General features: G+C 39.9%; 1 protein-coding gene across 2 annotated transcripts in view; it reads right to left on the bottom strand.

Annotated features, from left to right (window-relative positions):
• ptprja (protein tyrosine phosphatase receptor type Ja) overlaps window positions 1-16,263 on the bottom strand; it is a 34,664-nt gene extending 18,401 nt beyond the window's left edge. For both annotated transcript variants that reach the window (XM_081357618.1, XM_081357619.1), the window contains exon 1: window positions 16,059-16,263. In XM_081357618.1, coding sequence (XP_081213744.1) covers window positions 16,059-16,127 — 69 coding nt within the window. In that variant the 5' untranslated portion in view covers window positions 16,128-16,263. The remainder of the gene's footprint in view (window positions 1-16,058) is intronic.
• Between the last annotated feature and the right edge of the window lie 331 nt (window positions 16,264-16,594).

Here is a 16,594-nt window from a genome sequence, read left to right as displayed (position 1 = left end):
ACGTGAAACATTAAGTATGAATAATAAAACTCATTTAATCTATAATCAACTTTTTGAAAACTTTGGACAGCTTATATGTTTGATCATAATGCACTCATGTGTTTGTTGGCTGAAACTTTTTAACCAGCAGCATGGATAGCACAATGATGTGAACTGCAAATGAGGCTCTAGTCACATTAAGTATTAACTAATTAATTCCAAGCAACACATTGACAATAATGCACTCCAAAATTGAAAAAGACATGATATTAAAATGTATTAAAAATATACTTGAAATTCAAGTAGTATGTTTATAACACATTTATATTCCCAACATGCTTACATGAAGTACATTGCTAATAAAAATATGCTTAGTTACACTTTTACGAAATATGCTAAACAAAAGAATACTTTTAACATATTTCTACAAGTACTTTGGTAATAAATATATGCTTTGTTACATTTTTAAGAAATATGCTAAACACAAGCATACTTTTAGTGAAATTTTAGTGTATTTAAAGAAAACGTCTCAGGTTATGTATGTAACCCTGGTTCCCTGATAGGGAATGAGACGCTACGTTTGAGACGCTGTGGGAATGCCCTGCGTGATTGCGTCGTGAAGCACGTGTATAATCAGTCTGATGGAAAGACGAGACGTCATAGGCGGGTGACGTCATCGACCAGGAAACTATAAAGCACCCCTGAAACCAGACCGCACTAGCTTCTGGTAAGCCTGAAGCAAGTCGATCAGGGCATGCAGGAAGTCTCGTTCCCTATCAGGGAACCAGGGTTACATACGTAACCTGAGACGTTCCCTTTCAAGGGAACTCGAGCTGCGTTTGAGACGCTGTGGGAACCCCATACCCACTATGCCATAATAACAAATGCTTGTTCTGTGTGAAGTCCTTGCGCACACTAAGAAGCAAGCAACCTAGCCCCAGGAGTGGAGAGGTCTAGATCATAAAATCTGACAAATGTATGTGGTGAGGACCAGCCCGCCGAATTACACATATCCTGAAGAGAAACTCCTGAAATTAAAGCCTTAGAGGCAGCCATACTCCTCGTGGAATGGGCCCGAACAGCCAAGGGTGAAGGCTATCCGGCTGCTTCATAAGCAATTGAGATAGCCTCAACTACCCACTTGCTCATTACCTGTTTAGATGCAGGACAACCGTTCTTAGGTGACCCGAAGCAGACAAATAATTGCTCTGATTTACGCCACAGGGCAGCTCTGTGAACGTAAGCATCCAAAGCCGAACGGGACATAACAGATTAAGTTTTTCCTGATCTGGGGTATTAAATGGTGGAGGATAAAAGGCCTGCAGCACTGTTGGGCCCGCAACATTAGTAGGGACCTTAGGGATGTAACCCGGTCTAGGGTGAAGAAATGCCTTCACCATACCAGGTGCAAATTCCAAACATGAAGGAGCAACCGACAAGGCTTGCAAATCTCCAATTCTCTTGATAGAAGAAATAGCGAGAAGAAATAACGTTTTTAGAGTGAAGAACTTTTCTGAAACCTCTTCAATGGGCTCGAAAGGAGCCAAAGCCAGACCCTCAAGTACAATGGCCAAATCCCAAGCCGGTGCTCTAGAGTGCAATGCAGGTCTCAACTAGGGATGTGCACGAATATTCGAGTTTTCGAATATTCGATGTGTAATTATTATTCGAAAAATAAAATACTATTCGAATTTTACTACGTTGCTTTGCTGGCCATTAATGCAGTGAATCCATGATAAATCCCAATCACTAACTCGCAGTTATAATTAAATGCACTGGGTGGCGCTGTGGAGCGTGTTTAACAAGTGGATGGTAGGCTATTTGATCACATAATGGCGTTGTCTGCCTCGCGAAGTTTGGAATTACCTAGATGAAAATTATATTATAAAATGGAAGTACTTTTAATCAAATTAATTAAACTGAGTTGTCATAATATCACTGCCACAATGAGAAATCACATGAAATCCAAACAGCAGTCGACTGAGGAAAGACAGCTGTCCATTAACGATTGCAGGTAAACTCAGCTGTATCGCAAGTGATCAGATATGATATCTTCAGATAGAAAAAATATTTTGAGACATATACTTCCTTTAAGTTTCGTTAAGGGAGATAGATTTAAGAACAGAAAACCCAAAGTGCTTTTAGAAACTTTGCTTAGCAAACCGTTATCTTTGTGTCTCTGCAACGTCTGTCAGCACAGCACGTTTTCTCACTCGAGCAAGTGGATATTATTGTTTTTCTCAACATGAACGTGAAACAATATAAACACGATAACCATATGCTGACTCGAGAGCATATGTTCTGTACGATAACTGCGCAGTCTGCTTTATTAGCGTTTTTTTTCCGTTCGCGCTGCTTGAGCTCAAATGCTCAATATTATTATCTTATTGCTCATATCATTATTATGTACTTGCGTTCTTTATGTTTTTTGTTTACACATATTGTTTAATGTTTTCAACTAATAGAAAACCTTAAGATATATAGTAAGCCTGATGTGTATATTGCCTAATTGTAAGCTTGTTCAGAAATGGTGACACAAACTTAACTTAAAAAATAACGGCTTTCCGTTAAACATAATTTAAATAAACGAATATTCGAATAAGCCCCTAACAGGCTGACGGCCCATTCACACCGGACGCCGAAGCGACGCCGAAGCGGCGCGGAACGGAGGCCGCTTCCTTTCGGCGCCCATGTTAACCTATGGTGTCGTTCACACCAGACGCGGTGCGCCGCGGCGCGTCGCGGCCGGCCCGCGCCGTGAAGCGCCAGTTTCGGCGTCTGGTCTATTTTTTTCGCGAGCCGCGAGTGATCCGCGTCCATTCCGGCAGGAAGTCACACCAAGAAACACGAGACATCCGGTCAATTGTCAAAATATAAGCAATTTTCAAATTAAAATACCGCGAGTATTAACAAAAAGTATTAATACAAGAAGTGTACAAACTTCTTGGTTAAAGAAACATGGTGTATTCATTTTATGAGGTTATTTACTTACCCATGATGTAAAAAAATAGCTCTGAATAAACAACAACTGAGCAGAAGCGCTTGTAGACCGCCGCGGAGAATACGCCTCTAGTGTGAACAGGCAGGCGCCGGACCGCGCGTGATTTTCCGTTCCGCGTCTCTTCGGCGTCCTGTGTGAACCAGGGGTTAGACTGCGACCGCCACCCAGGTTCCCCAGGTTGTGAAGGAGCCTGGGCGGCGACGCTCTGTTTCTGCTGCACTCTGTGCTGTTGTGAAGAGCTCGTAGACGGCCGAGACTGCTCAGATTTAATATTCCGCCCAGCAGGGGACATTGGACCGGCGAGGAAGAAAACTCTGGAACGCCGCAGATTGTTTTTTCGTTTCTCGAAACCTATCGACAACACAATTTATAGTGTCGCCGAACAGACTTGTAGGCGAAAGCGGCGCGTCCAGAAGAACAGACCGATCTCTTAGAGCCCTGCACGGGCCTCACATTTAGGCCCAAGCCCGGCCCTGGCCCCTCGCAAGCGTCTCTTCCGCCTGAGGCATTGTCATATAACCATAGTGTGATATACCTTTAACATTACTATAGTTAGATGTTTGTGGATTATGCACTCTGAAAGACACTGGTTTATTCCACGATTTCGACACCTCGGTGTGGAGATCGGGAAAAAACAGGAGTTCCCGATGAGGAGGTCGTGATCTAGATGGCAAATATCGTTCATCTAAAAGACTCTTTCTAGATTCAGTTTCAACTTCATCTGCTGGCCAGTCAATATTTAATTTCACTACAGCAAGAGTCAAGACCTCCATTAGCTCCTCATCAACAGAGGTATGAGCTGGCGAAGACTCATAATCCCCTGTATCAATACTAACGACATCCAGTTCCTCAGAACTGGATAGGCATTGGTGCCTCAACCTGGGAAGGAAAAGCCGCAGAGCAGGCTCCTTCCTGGGCAGAGGCACTGGATTCAGCAGGTAAAGGCTGAGAAAGGGCGGGGCCCGTCTCAAACCCCGCTACTAAATCCATATGCAAACCCCAAGATGAAAGCCGCCGCTGTGCCTCGGCAGCAGCGGGACCCGCACCTCGGGGAGCGCGAACCGAACCGTCCTCCTTGTAGAACACCCGGTGGGAGCGGAGCGTCCTCACAGACAGCTTCTCGCAATGCTCACAGTCAGCCCCCTCGAGGACTGACTGGGCATGCTCCGCTCCCAAACAAGCAACACAAAGCTGATGTGTTTCCCCACCCGTGATGTAACGGGGGCAGGGAACAACACACCGCTTAAAATCTTGCTTGCTCGCCATTATAGGCTATATGATATATATGATATATTGAACTTGACAGACAACAATAAATATAATGAGCTCGCACCTCACTCAGAGCTTCCGTTTATCAGATATGCTGTGTGTGCGTATGCTACATGAATGTGATTAGATTTAGAAGTCTAAATTTAAACTGTTAAAAATATATAGAGCAACTGTGTCTCTTTAGAGGACTAGGAAGAAACCACACGATTCATATGGATTAGGTGATTTTTTTGCGATTAACTTTTTGAATTGTGAACAGATTTGGTGAATCGTTCATCGGAGCAGAGCCGGATTATCCATAAGGGCACTTGGCCCAGTGCCCAGGGGCACCAACCATTCACAACCACTAGGGGGGCACCACATGACACAAGCTTTAAATATTTTTTTTTTTTTTTTTTGGAAGACTCGGGTGAGGAAGAGGACATTAATGAAAGTTTTTTGGGCAAACGTGAATTGACGCTGTCAATGAATTGATGTAGGGAGACCGGGTATGGTTGTAACACGGGGAGAGTTGTAACACCACCATTTCCACCAATTGGGGATAAGATAGGAGTCATGTGATCATTTCAATGTTTACCTACTGTCTCCTTGACAACGCATGGTGGTTGTCAAGTCTGAAAACTGACGCAATCTGAACTTATCGAGAAAAAACTGATTTTGAGGTAAGAAAGTAAAAATTTTGAGCAAGACTATTTTTTGTCTAGTATCTAAACTATTGCAGATAAATAAGTTTGACTTATATTAGATTAAAATGTAGTTTCTTAGGCAAAAGAAACTACTTAGGCAGCTAGCTAAACAGTGACTGACAGGGGTGGGGTGGGTTGTAACACTTCTTGAAAAAGTGTTACAACCATCCCCTATCAAACAACTGATTGATTTGAATATTTTTATAGAATGCCTAGGCAGTGGAAAAGAAAGACAGAGGTGTGACTGCCAGTCTTTTAAAAAAAGCATCAGATGAGGTCACAATGAAGGGCAAGTCAGTCAGATCAGCTGCGAAGGCACATGGAATCTGTCATGTAACACTGAGCAGATACTGCAAATCACTGCAGAAGCTGAGAGACAAGGGGTCCAATGATCTTCCCAGCGTAGGTTACCGGAGCAGCAATAGAGTTTTCTCTGAGGAGCAGGAGAAAGTGTTGGCAGAATATTTGACTCAGGCAGCAGATCTGTATTATGGATTGGCTCCATGTGAGGTAAGCAATATGAAAGGTTAGCTACTGGAGACCAGAGTATAATTGAATACTAGCATAGGTTCCAGATAAATAGATTTTTTTTGCTATATGATCATGTTTTCTATTTCACTTTCTTTTAGGTCAGAACGTTTGCATATGAACTGGCTGTAAAGTATGACCTCAAATACCCACAAACATGGGGTGAGAAGCAGATGGCAGGGCCTGACTGGTTCACATTCTTCATGAAGCGGAACCCCAACCTGTCCATGAGGAGTCCAGAGGCAACCAGCCTTACACGGGCCACAAGTTTTAATCACATGAATGTGGAACGTTTCTTCAACAGCCTCGGACAGGTCATTAAGAGATACAGCTTTGATGGGAGTGACATATGGAACATGGACAAAACTGGTGTAACCACAGTTCAGTCACCAGACCGTGTTGTTGCACGTCGTGGAGTGAAGCAGGTAGGTGCGATGACATCGGGTGAGAGAGGTGTGCTTGTGACAGTAGCATGCGTTGTGCAAGCACTGGGAAATGCAATTCCCCCTTCTTTGTATTGCCCCGTAAATGGTACAAGGAATACTTTATTCAGAGTGGCCCAACTGGGAGTGCTGGAAGTGGAAACGCGTCAGGATGGATGCAAGAGGAAGACTTCCTGCTATTCCTTGATCACTTCGCTAAACACACAAAGGTCAGCCTAGACAAGAAGGTTTTGCTTTTGATGGATAACCACTGTTCACACATATCAGTGAAAGCTATCGACTTCTGCAAAAAAAAGGGGATTGTGCTACTTACCTTCCCCCCACACAGCAGCCACAAACTTCAGCCACTGGATCGCAGTGTCTACGGCCCATTTAAGAAAATGGTGAACACTGCAAGTGATGCGTGGATGAATATGAATCCTGCCAAGACGATTACGATATATGATATTCCAAGTATTGTGAAGACCGCCATGCCCACAGCTGCAACACCCAAAAACATTACAGCTGGCTTTGTATCCACAGGTATTTGGCCCTTCAACCCTGACATTTTTCAGGAGTGTGACTATGCACCCTCACAGGTCACTGACCGGCCAGACCCAGGTACGTCATTGACATCTGGAGCTTCCTAGCTGGACTCTCCTCCAACTCACTCTGGGACGACCTCCTCTCCTCCAACTCACTCTGGGACGGCCTCCTCTCCTCCAGCTCACCTGGGAACGACCTCCTCTCCTCCAACCTACCTGGGAACGACCTCCTCTCCTCCAACTTACTCTGGGACGACCTCCTCTCCTCCTCCAGCTCACCTGGGAACGGCCTCCTCTCCTCCAACCTACCTGGGAACGACCTCCTCTCCTCCAACTTACTCTGGGATGACCTCCTCTCCTCCAGCTCACCTGGGAACGACCTCCTCTCCTCCTCCAACTCACCTGGGGACGGCCTCCTCTCCTCCAGCTCACCTGGGAACAACCTCCTCTCCTCCAACCTACCTGGGAACGACCTCCTCTCCTCCAACTTACTCTGGGACGACCTCCTCTCCTCCTCCAGCTCACCTGGGACGACCTCCTCTCCTCCAACTCACTCTGGGAACGACCTCCTCTCCTCCAACTTACTCTGGGACGACCTCCTCTCCTCCTCCAGCTCACCTGGGAACGGCCTCCTCTCCTCCAACCTACCTGGGAACGACCTCCTCTCCTCCAACTTACTCTGGGACGACCTCCTCCTCCAGCTCACCTGGGAACGGCCTCCTCTCCTCCTCCAGCTCACCTGGGAACGACCTCCTCTCCTCCAACCTACCTGGGAAGGACCTCCTCTCCTCCAACTTACTCTGGGACGACCTCCTCTCCTCCTCCAGCTCACCTGGGAACGGCCTCCTCTCCTCCAACCTACCTGGGAAGGACCTCCTCTCCTCCAACTTACTCTGGGACGACCTCCTCTCCTCCTCCAGCTCACCTGGGAACGGCCTCCTCTCCTCCAACCTACCTGGGAAGGACCTCCTCTCCTCCAACTTACTCTGGGACGACCTCCTCTCCTCCTCCAGCTCACCTGGGAATGGCCTCCTCTCCTCCAACCTACCTGGGAATGACCTCCTCTCCTCCAACCTACCTGGGAACGACCTCCTCTCCTCCAAGCTACCTGGGAACGACCTCCTCTCCTCGAACCTACCTGGTTACGTCTGGCTCCTCTGCAATTAACAATGTCACCATGTCCTGTGCTCCAGATGAGCCAGGCACCTCAGGGTTGTCTCCAGGTCAGGCATTCAGTCCTTCAGCCATGCGGCCTTTTCCAAAAGCAGGGCCAAGAAAAACAACTGACAGGATCAGGAAGAAGAGGCGGTCTGAAATACTCACTGATACACCAGTGAAACAAGCACTGATGGAAGAACAACAGGGAAGAGGAAAGAAAAGACAGAGCACCGTTGGTAAGAATAAAGGCAAGAAACAGAAAAAGGAGAGAAAGCCCACCAAGAAAATGTTGAACTTTGAGGATTCTGACATCTCAGATGAGGAAATTTAAGGTACTTCATGTATTTGACACCAACTCACAAGGTCTGTGATATTCTTGTAGAGGATTGAATTGGTGCCATTTGTAGTGAACCCATGTGGGTACTTTGTATAAAAGTTTGAGAACTCTAGCTACAAAATTCAGTGAGTTAGTTACTGAAGCAAAAAGTGTTACAACCATACCCGGTCTCTCCCTACATTTTGAATTGAGACATTTGAATATAGTGCTCACTGCTCATATGCCTACATGTATGTAGTTGGACAAGTTAGTAAATTACATTTGAGAAATCACCTTGATTATGTCTGATTGGGGGGGTATAGTGGGTATATTTGAGGTATAGTGCCCAGGGGCACCACACTGTCTTAATACGGCCCTGATCGGAGGGATATAAATCTCTCAGGTTTCATTATGTCAGTTTTTTTTTCGAAGATGAACGAAAGTCTTAAAGGAGCTGTATGTAAGAAATGTGTTTCAATTAATCATAAAATGGCCCTGATATGTCACTAGACATTAAGAAATCATGTTCATTTCAAATACTTATATCACTGAAAACAGTAGTACGGCCAGGATATTGTCATTTAAAAAGTGAAGTTGCAGCCCTCAACTGATGTTGATGTTGTCATCTTGTGTTTTGGCCTGATGCTCCACCCTCCACCTATCTACCAATCACGAAGTCAGTAGTGTTTCGGCATCCGGGTTGCCAGCTCTGCTCTAGTTACCACAGCTGCAGCTCCTTGTAGCAGCCTACGTTCCTGCTGGATCCTGCAACATATCTGGCAACCTCGAGTCAGGGGGGAGGGGGAGGGGATACAGTGATTGCAGTACCAGTTTTGGCCACAATCTTACATACAGCTCCTTTAAATGGTTTGGAACTACTTAAGGGTGGGTGGGGGGGACTATTCAATAGAAAACGTAGTGTTGCTGTTAGCATAAATAAATAGCTCACTGTTTAGTTTAGTTTTTTCCTAGGTGGATAGTCGATACCATCACGATACTTGGGTGCCGGTACGATATGTATTGCGATTTATTTATTTATTTTTTAAGAATTGCGATTCTACAAGTATTGCGATTTGATATTGCAATATATTGCAATTTTCTTTTCTTTTCTTTTTTACACTAACCCATGGGGAAAAGTTAAAGCATATACTTATACAGACTGCACATGATGTATAAGATGAGTCATATTTACAAAAACAATTCATCACATCTTTCTTGAGTTTTATTTCAGAAGCATCATACAGTAGCCTACTACATTCTCTTTAATAAATTATTCAATAACAAATAACAATTTTAACAGTCACTTGTCAATATATATCGATGTATGCGATAATGTAATCGCATACAAACAATGTAATCGATAAATGCATTATTTTAAGCGGCAAGTTTCTATCAAAAGCTGATTTACTCTTTTTATCGCTACTGTAGACATCAGTGTTTATATTCGAACTTTAAACTTTTATCTCAGTACTTCCATGATAATTTGACCTATTGTATCACAGAAATAATGATACTATGAGGTTGAAAAGACTGTGAAGTTGTTTCATGACAACTCTCTCTGGGTCAGCGCCAACGCAGATTTGAATGCTGCAATATGATTTTGTCAAAGGTTTAATAGACAGACGAAATGGAAGATCGCGTAGGTGTTTGAATCGAGATCAGTCTTTTAAAGGTTTAATCGTGCAGCTCTACTGTCTTATCTCTCTCTCGGCATATGAGTAGCGCAAGGGCTTTTCAGTGCATTCAGTCTCACGTCGCTTCCACGCATCCACTTAAAAGGGATATTACGAAACTTTAACACTCATAGATAATGACATATTTCATCCACTGTTGAAACAAGTGACTAACTTCTGTCAACCTCATCTATAAGCAAAAATAAAGCTATTAATATCAATTCTGTAAGAAGATCGCGACAGCTATAGGTGAATCGATTTTTTTTCTCCCAGCCCTACTGCTGAGTCTGTTAAGGGTTTTGATTGTATTACCCACCAGGTACACTGTACTCGGCGTACTGTTGTTCTTAAGAAGAAAACAAATCGGTCATCATAATTTGCCTGCCTTATACTGTATATATAAGAGATTTTATATATATATATATATATATATATATATATACATACAGTACTGCACAAAAGGCATGTTAATATCAACAATTAATATTAATAAACCCCCCCCCCAATTAAAAAATGGTTTTAAGTCAGTTATTTATATATTTTTCTGTAGTGTGTCAGTAGGAAATATCAGTTTACTTTTCCAAACATTCTTTTTGCCATTAATTGTAATAATCCAGTGAGATTTGTGTATGCACAAGGAATCTGACAACAGCCGGTATGATCTGATCTCACCATCATCGAGTTCGTCTGTGATTACATGAAGAAACAGAAAAAACTGAGACAGACTAAATCCAGAAGAACTGCGGGAACGTCTCCAAGATGCTTGAAGTAACCTGTAATACGCACTTAGTGTAGTACAATTTAAATATATTAAGTATGTCCAAAAAAAGCACAATTTAAATATATTTCCTTTTCACCTGGGAAAGCCATGTACAAGTAGCAGATATGGCAAAAAGGAAATGAATGCAGATATGAATTCAGGAACTTATTGTTTACATTTTTTTATTTTTACATAAGTTCCTAATTCTTAGTATATCTAACAAGCTGTTGGAACTAAATTGCCTTACACCAGTAAAACACACCCTGGTGAAAAAAAAAAAAAAAGAAAAAGCTAAGTATACTTGCAGCCAGACTAATTATCAGTATACTTCAAGTGTGTTAATGATTAGTTAATTTGAAGTGTGCTATTTTGAAACAACTAATTTTGTACTAAGTATATTTTGGTTGTAATTAGATTGTAGTAAATCATAACTTTAAATGTATTTAGTGTACGTTTGTGAGCTAAACTTGAACAACTTCAAGTATACTTAGTATACTTTAAGTATATACCTGTGTACTAGGGACTAACTACATGCTTGATTAGTGATATTAAAGTTTAGGCTACTTTATTTGAGATACAAGTACATTACAAATTCATTACGAATGTCTTTTAAAATAAAGTACAATTATTTTAAAGTGTATTAAAAGTTGTATTTGTGAAAACAGGTAAAAGCATGATGCTAATATACTTTTAAAATATCTAGAGATAGTAAAATTTTTGTTAGTATATTTGCAATGTACTATTGAAAAAGGGAATATATTTCAAATACAATAAAGGATACTTTTTTTCACTAGGGCACACTTCACTAATGGACCGTTTAACAAGTGGGTTCTAGGTTTTCAAGTGGAAGTTGTCAAAGCTGGGTAAACTTCTATAGTTGTGAATGGAAACTATAACAAATATAATTTCTGCACTCACTTCTGCATTTGATCCAACAAGATATCAAATTTGCAATCACTCCCTCAGCCATTGAATTAGAAACACTCACACAGCAGCTTTAACATAATGTCTAATTTCAAATGTCTTGAAAAAATAAATAAATATAAATATATAAATATATATATATATATATATATATATATATATATATATATATATATATATATATATATATATATATATATATACATACATACATACATACACATATACATACATATATATATATATATATATATATATATATATATATATATATATATATATATATATATATATATATATATATATATATAAATAAATAAAGTCACCACAGACTGTGAAAGAGGTCAGTACAAGTCAGTTGTATTCAGGGGACACTCATGCTGTGTATCTTTGGAAAGTCATTACTAAATAAATTATTATTAACACTTAAATTTAGACAAATATTTTTGTAATAAATGTTTTTAGTGCACCAAATAAATATACGTTGTATACCCAATATGTTTACCTAGTACCTGCAGCTTACAGCTGTACTAATGAAAAGGACCGAAACTTGGGAAATGGCCTTTTAGTTCCATTTGGAAATCTTACTCGCACACTCATTTTCTATGGAATCATCTTCTTATCTGCAGCCTACAGATCGGCCCTTCCACAGCCCGCAGGAAAGAGGCCTTAACCAGAATGCCACTTCAATTCCCCTAACTCTAGAATATAATGCCCTGGTCCAGATATTACGATATGAAACCAAACTAGAAAAAAAAAAATAGGCTAATTATACTAACAAACTTATACAGACCAAAAACATACACATTCTTTATGATATATGCTGCAGCTACTACTACTACCAGCCAAAGCACTAAAGGTATATTAATATTTATTGACAAAATACATGCTAGACAACCGATAATCACATTATGTAGCCCCATTAGTCCTGTCTCAGTCATGACTAAACATTACATGTTTTTAAAAAAATAATTATTACGTTAGTACTAATAATAACTTTTAAAGTGTATGTAAACAGACTTAAGGAACTAAATTCTGGTTGGGTCAAATTAGATTTAATTGTCCTAAATTATACACAGATGCAAGTGTATTTTCAAGCGCTAACAAAGTAAATAATCCATAGGGAAGTTAAATACTGAAAGCAGGGTGTAACATTCAGTTTTTGAGGTTCAACATGCTTCAGCAAATTTTTCTCTGAGAATGTCCATCACTTTTAAAAATGAAAGCCTTAAACTTCCTCATTTCAGATTTAGACAAGATCGGTTTCTGCAAAACCCTGCTGTGTTAGATGACTGTCCCCATCTAAAGAGGGTCAAAGATCTCAAAATACACACTACACAGAGAGCTCATCATCATATCTGTCTGTAGAAACACTGTAGGGGTGTTATTAGAGTTGCCTTTAAAAAGAGGATAGCATTACTGTAATACAGTAAAATGGTCACATGTACTATAGGGTATATGCATAAAGAACGTTGTTTACTGTATAAAATGTTTGTGCTTATGTTCCACACTTTATTTGAATCATTTCCAATTTTAGGCTACAAAGGTACATGCAAATTCAGATGGCAGACACCATATTTGCATGTTACTGTTACTTCTCCATTTGGTCTCAATGATTTACAGATAAACCTACAATCTTTCCCAAGTCATGATGAAAGACTACCTCACATAACACTACTCTGAGTGGGTGTTTCAAACGTCTGTGCCTGAGAGACAGAGACAGAGACAGAGAGAGAGAGACAGAGACAGAGACAGAGACAGAGACAGAGACAGAGACAGAGACAGAGAGAGAGAGAGAGAGAGAGAGAGAGAGAGAGAGAGAGAGAGAGAGAGAGAGAGAGAGAGAGAGAGAGAGAGAGAGAGAGAGAGAGAGAGAGAGAGAGAGAGAATGTATGTTTGAACTTTTGTATAAATGTATAAAAACCTTTTACTACAGATTTAGTAAAACAGAGTTTTCTCTGACAGTGTTTTGGAAATGAAGGCCGAGGCATGTCATGTAGACAGTCAGAGACAGGACAGGAAATGAGAATAAGATATAGAGAGACAGACAACTACATGAATCAAAAATGTAACTTCCTAAGAGTCTTTACAGTTGAAATACATGTAATATTAGTCTTATGACCAGTAATTGTAGTACACAATACAAGTTACATAGAATAATGGCTTTAATCACATGTTAGCATAAATGTTACATTATTGTTGTTTAATTTTATGACGCCTGACATTTCAAGTTGTGCATATTTCAACTAGCCATGCCATACAATAAACCATTGAATACTGTGAATGAACAGACCAGAATTTACATTTAACACACAACTGTGATCTATTCCACCCCAGGATAGGCCAGAATCCTTCTACAAGAGGGCATTATAAACTGGACACAAGCATTTTTGCGAATACACAAAGCCTAGCTTTATCTGACAGACGACTCAATTTCCAAACTTAGGGAAATGTACTGAATTTCCAAATTTTGGAAATAAAGAACATTTTTAAGTAAATTGCACAATTGTGGCCCGCACTTCTGTTTTATTTACTTTTTCAGTTCAATCACTTAGCATCAGTGTTAGACAAAGCAACGCAAAGCTATCAAATTTTTTAACAAGCTACAGATCATAAGTAGCTATAGAAGACAAACATTAAAATAAAACATTCTGAACTATAAACAATATTAGTACAAAAATAATAAATAATAATACAATAATAAAAATATAATTTATATTTAAAAAAATATATATTGTTCCAGACGTGTGTAACTGTGGCATTCAAAGGACTCTATAGAACTTAAAATTTCACAAAAAAGATCTGTGGCGGTGCCATAGTCCAGTGATGCATCAGATGCTAATACTATACTTTGATATACCATGGTATAGAATGATTACCATATTTATGTAATGTTAATAAAAATATTACATTTTGGTACGATAACAAGGTATGTTTTGGTACTTTTAATGTTTTGTACCAGACAAACAACCTGAAATATTGTCAGGGAAAAATTAATGCTCTAGGAATTTTAAAGTAAAGAGTAAAATATCTTAAAATTCATGAAAACAATTGATTCAAAATCTAGATTAAAATTAAATTAAAAATCATAATTGTGTGGAAAACTGATGATCTTATTATATTTTTTTCTGTGTCATTTTTTTAATCATAAATAATTGATTATAGTGCACAGCAAATTCTGTGAGAACATTTCATTTAATTAAAGTATAATTGAATATAGCAAATTATCCCTGCCTTCAGCCTGATTCTGGAAGATACTCTAGTATGGACGATGGATAGATGAATACAGCAATTTAAGTCTACTTTTATTTATTTATTTTTAATCCATGCATGTAACTCAGGTTATGTACAATATGCATGTCAAGTTATCCACCCATCCAGCCAAAATGGCCTAGTGCATAAAATTATTTTTCAAATAGCAACACCACCCATTATAACGGTTATCGCAATAGATGGCTGCAGTGATTAGAAATGAGAGGGGGATCAGTGGGGGATGTAGATGGACACCGTTTTCTTTTTCCCTGTTCCGCAGCTCTACGTCACAGTTTCCCCTATTCTCTTCTACTGCCCACAGCAGTTTATTCTTCCTAATTGGGCTGGGCATTATTTTCATGAGACATTCATGCAAAACACTGTACTTTCCTGATGGTGTTAATTGCTGCACATCAAGGATTAAAGGAACTTGGCACGCACATTTGCGCAAGAGGATAGAACAGAGGTTTCCTCTATATCAGGCCGTGGAATCATCATTTGGTTTCTTGTAAATCAGTGCAGGCAATTCCTTAAAATCACAGGCCTTATCTGAGTTTGGACCAAACTGTCCATGACGTCTCCACCCAAGTTACACCAGTAGCTCATAAGATTATTGCTATCAATTTAACCAAGGCACTGCTTCGGTTTCAGAAGCAACAGGTCTAAAACGACGACACAAAATTCTTTTGAAACAACAGAAGTGAACTTCATATGTAAAAGGCGATACCATATCACACCATCGCAGGGAGGGTCAGAATCCTGTATCTGGGTGAGGTTAATTTATTGATTATAAGAGAAACAATTTAATCCATAAAAGCACTGTCAAGAGAAAAACTATTCCAGAAATGATTGCTGTCAGCTTGCCAGTCTCTGTCACACCAACGCATACTGAGATGAGATGAACATAAGAATTTGCATAGATAATTGTTGCACTTCTGGTTAAACAAAACATCATGGAAAATATTCACACATACATATTTTATATCACGACTAAGCATTAAAAAAAAACTACAGAAGCAAGCCATCTTAGAACGGTCATTTTAATTTAACAGATAGATGGAAATATTATCAGCTTACTAATCACTATTCACAACTGTGTGATGTGCACTAATGTGCACTGTGGTCAAGAGTTTTGGGGAAGAGTTTGTAAGTAAGAACATAAGTTACTGACAACTTTCCATGAACCAACTTTTGAATCAGCTCAAAACAAAATGTGTCAATTTGCATATTTTTTTATTGAATTCAACTGAATTGAAAATTATTCTATTTGTTGTCTCATAAAACGCAGTTTAACACACGTCAGATCGTTTCAAAGTAGCCTACATCAAAACGCAAATCGAAGTTCTAAAACAACGTTAAACAGTTAAAAACTCTTGAGAGAACTTCAGAAACTCTGACGAAGTTCACTCACACAGGATGTCATATACAGACAAGCATGATTAACTTTAATAGAGACACGAAACCAGCAGATACTCTGAAATATCAGCTTTGAAAAGAGAGACGAACTCGGATCTAAAACATCAACACAAACACTTGTACACTTACCGAGACGAGCACAGCAAACAAGACAGTTGCACGGAAGACACTGGCCTGAAGTAAATAATGCTGACCCATAGTGGCAAAAAATAAAATAAATGTTTATGTCATTTCATAATTTGGTTAATTTACCAGTCTTTGTTATCTATAAAACTGTGTGCGACGAAAAGGCGAGATGCTGCTCATTCAGGTGCTCTTAAACTTTTCTCATCTCGACTCTTTCTCTTCTCTGGGTGATGTGGGCGGGGCGAAATGATTAGCCACGCCCTTCGATGTCTTTTTATGCTTTATCCAGCACAGACTAGACATCAACATTTATAACAGCACCAGCGGACGTTCACCCTTAATAAAATCCTTTCGCAGGCGTCAGTTAAGGCAAGCACGGCTGAGCCTTCTCAAAAATGCATTCAAAGGGAACAACGAAGCTGATATAGCCTAGTTAACCGTTGCTTTAATCAATGTACCTAAAAATGTTCAGAATTCAAATGCATTGGCTGTGTATCATCTTCTTTTATAACGTTTAGCACAGGCAAGTTTTAATTTAC

The sequence above is a fragment of the Scardinius erythrophthalmus genome (assembly GCF_964197995.2).
Source record: "Scardinius erythrophthalmus genome assembly, chromosome: 2".
Taxonomy (NCBI): Eukaryota; Metazoa; Chordata; class Actinopteri; order Cypriniformes; family Leuciscidae; genus Scardinius; species Scardinius erythrophthalmus.
Note: the sequence above shows the minus strand (reverse complement) of the source record. Positions and strands in the feature narration are given on the sequence as shown.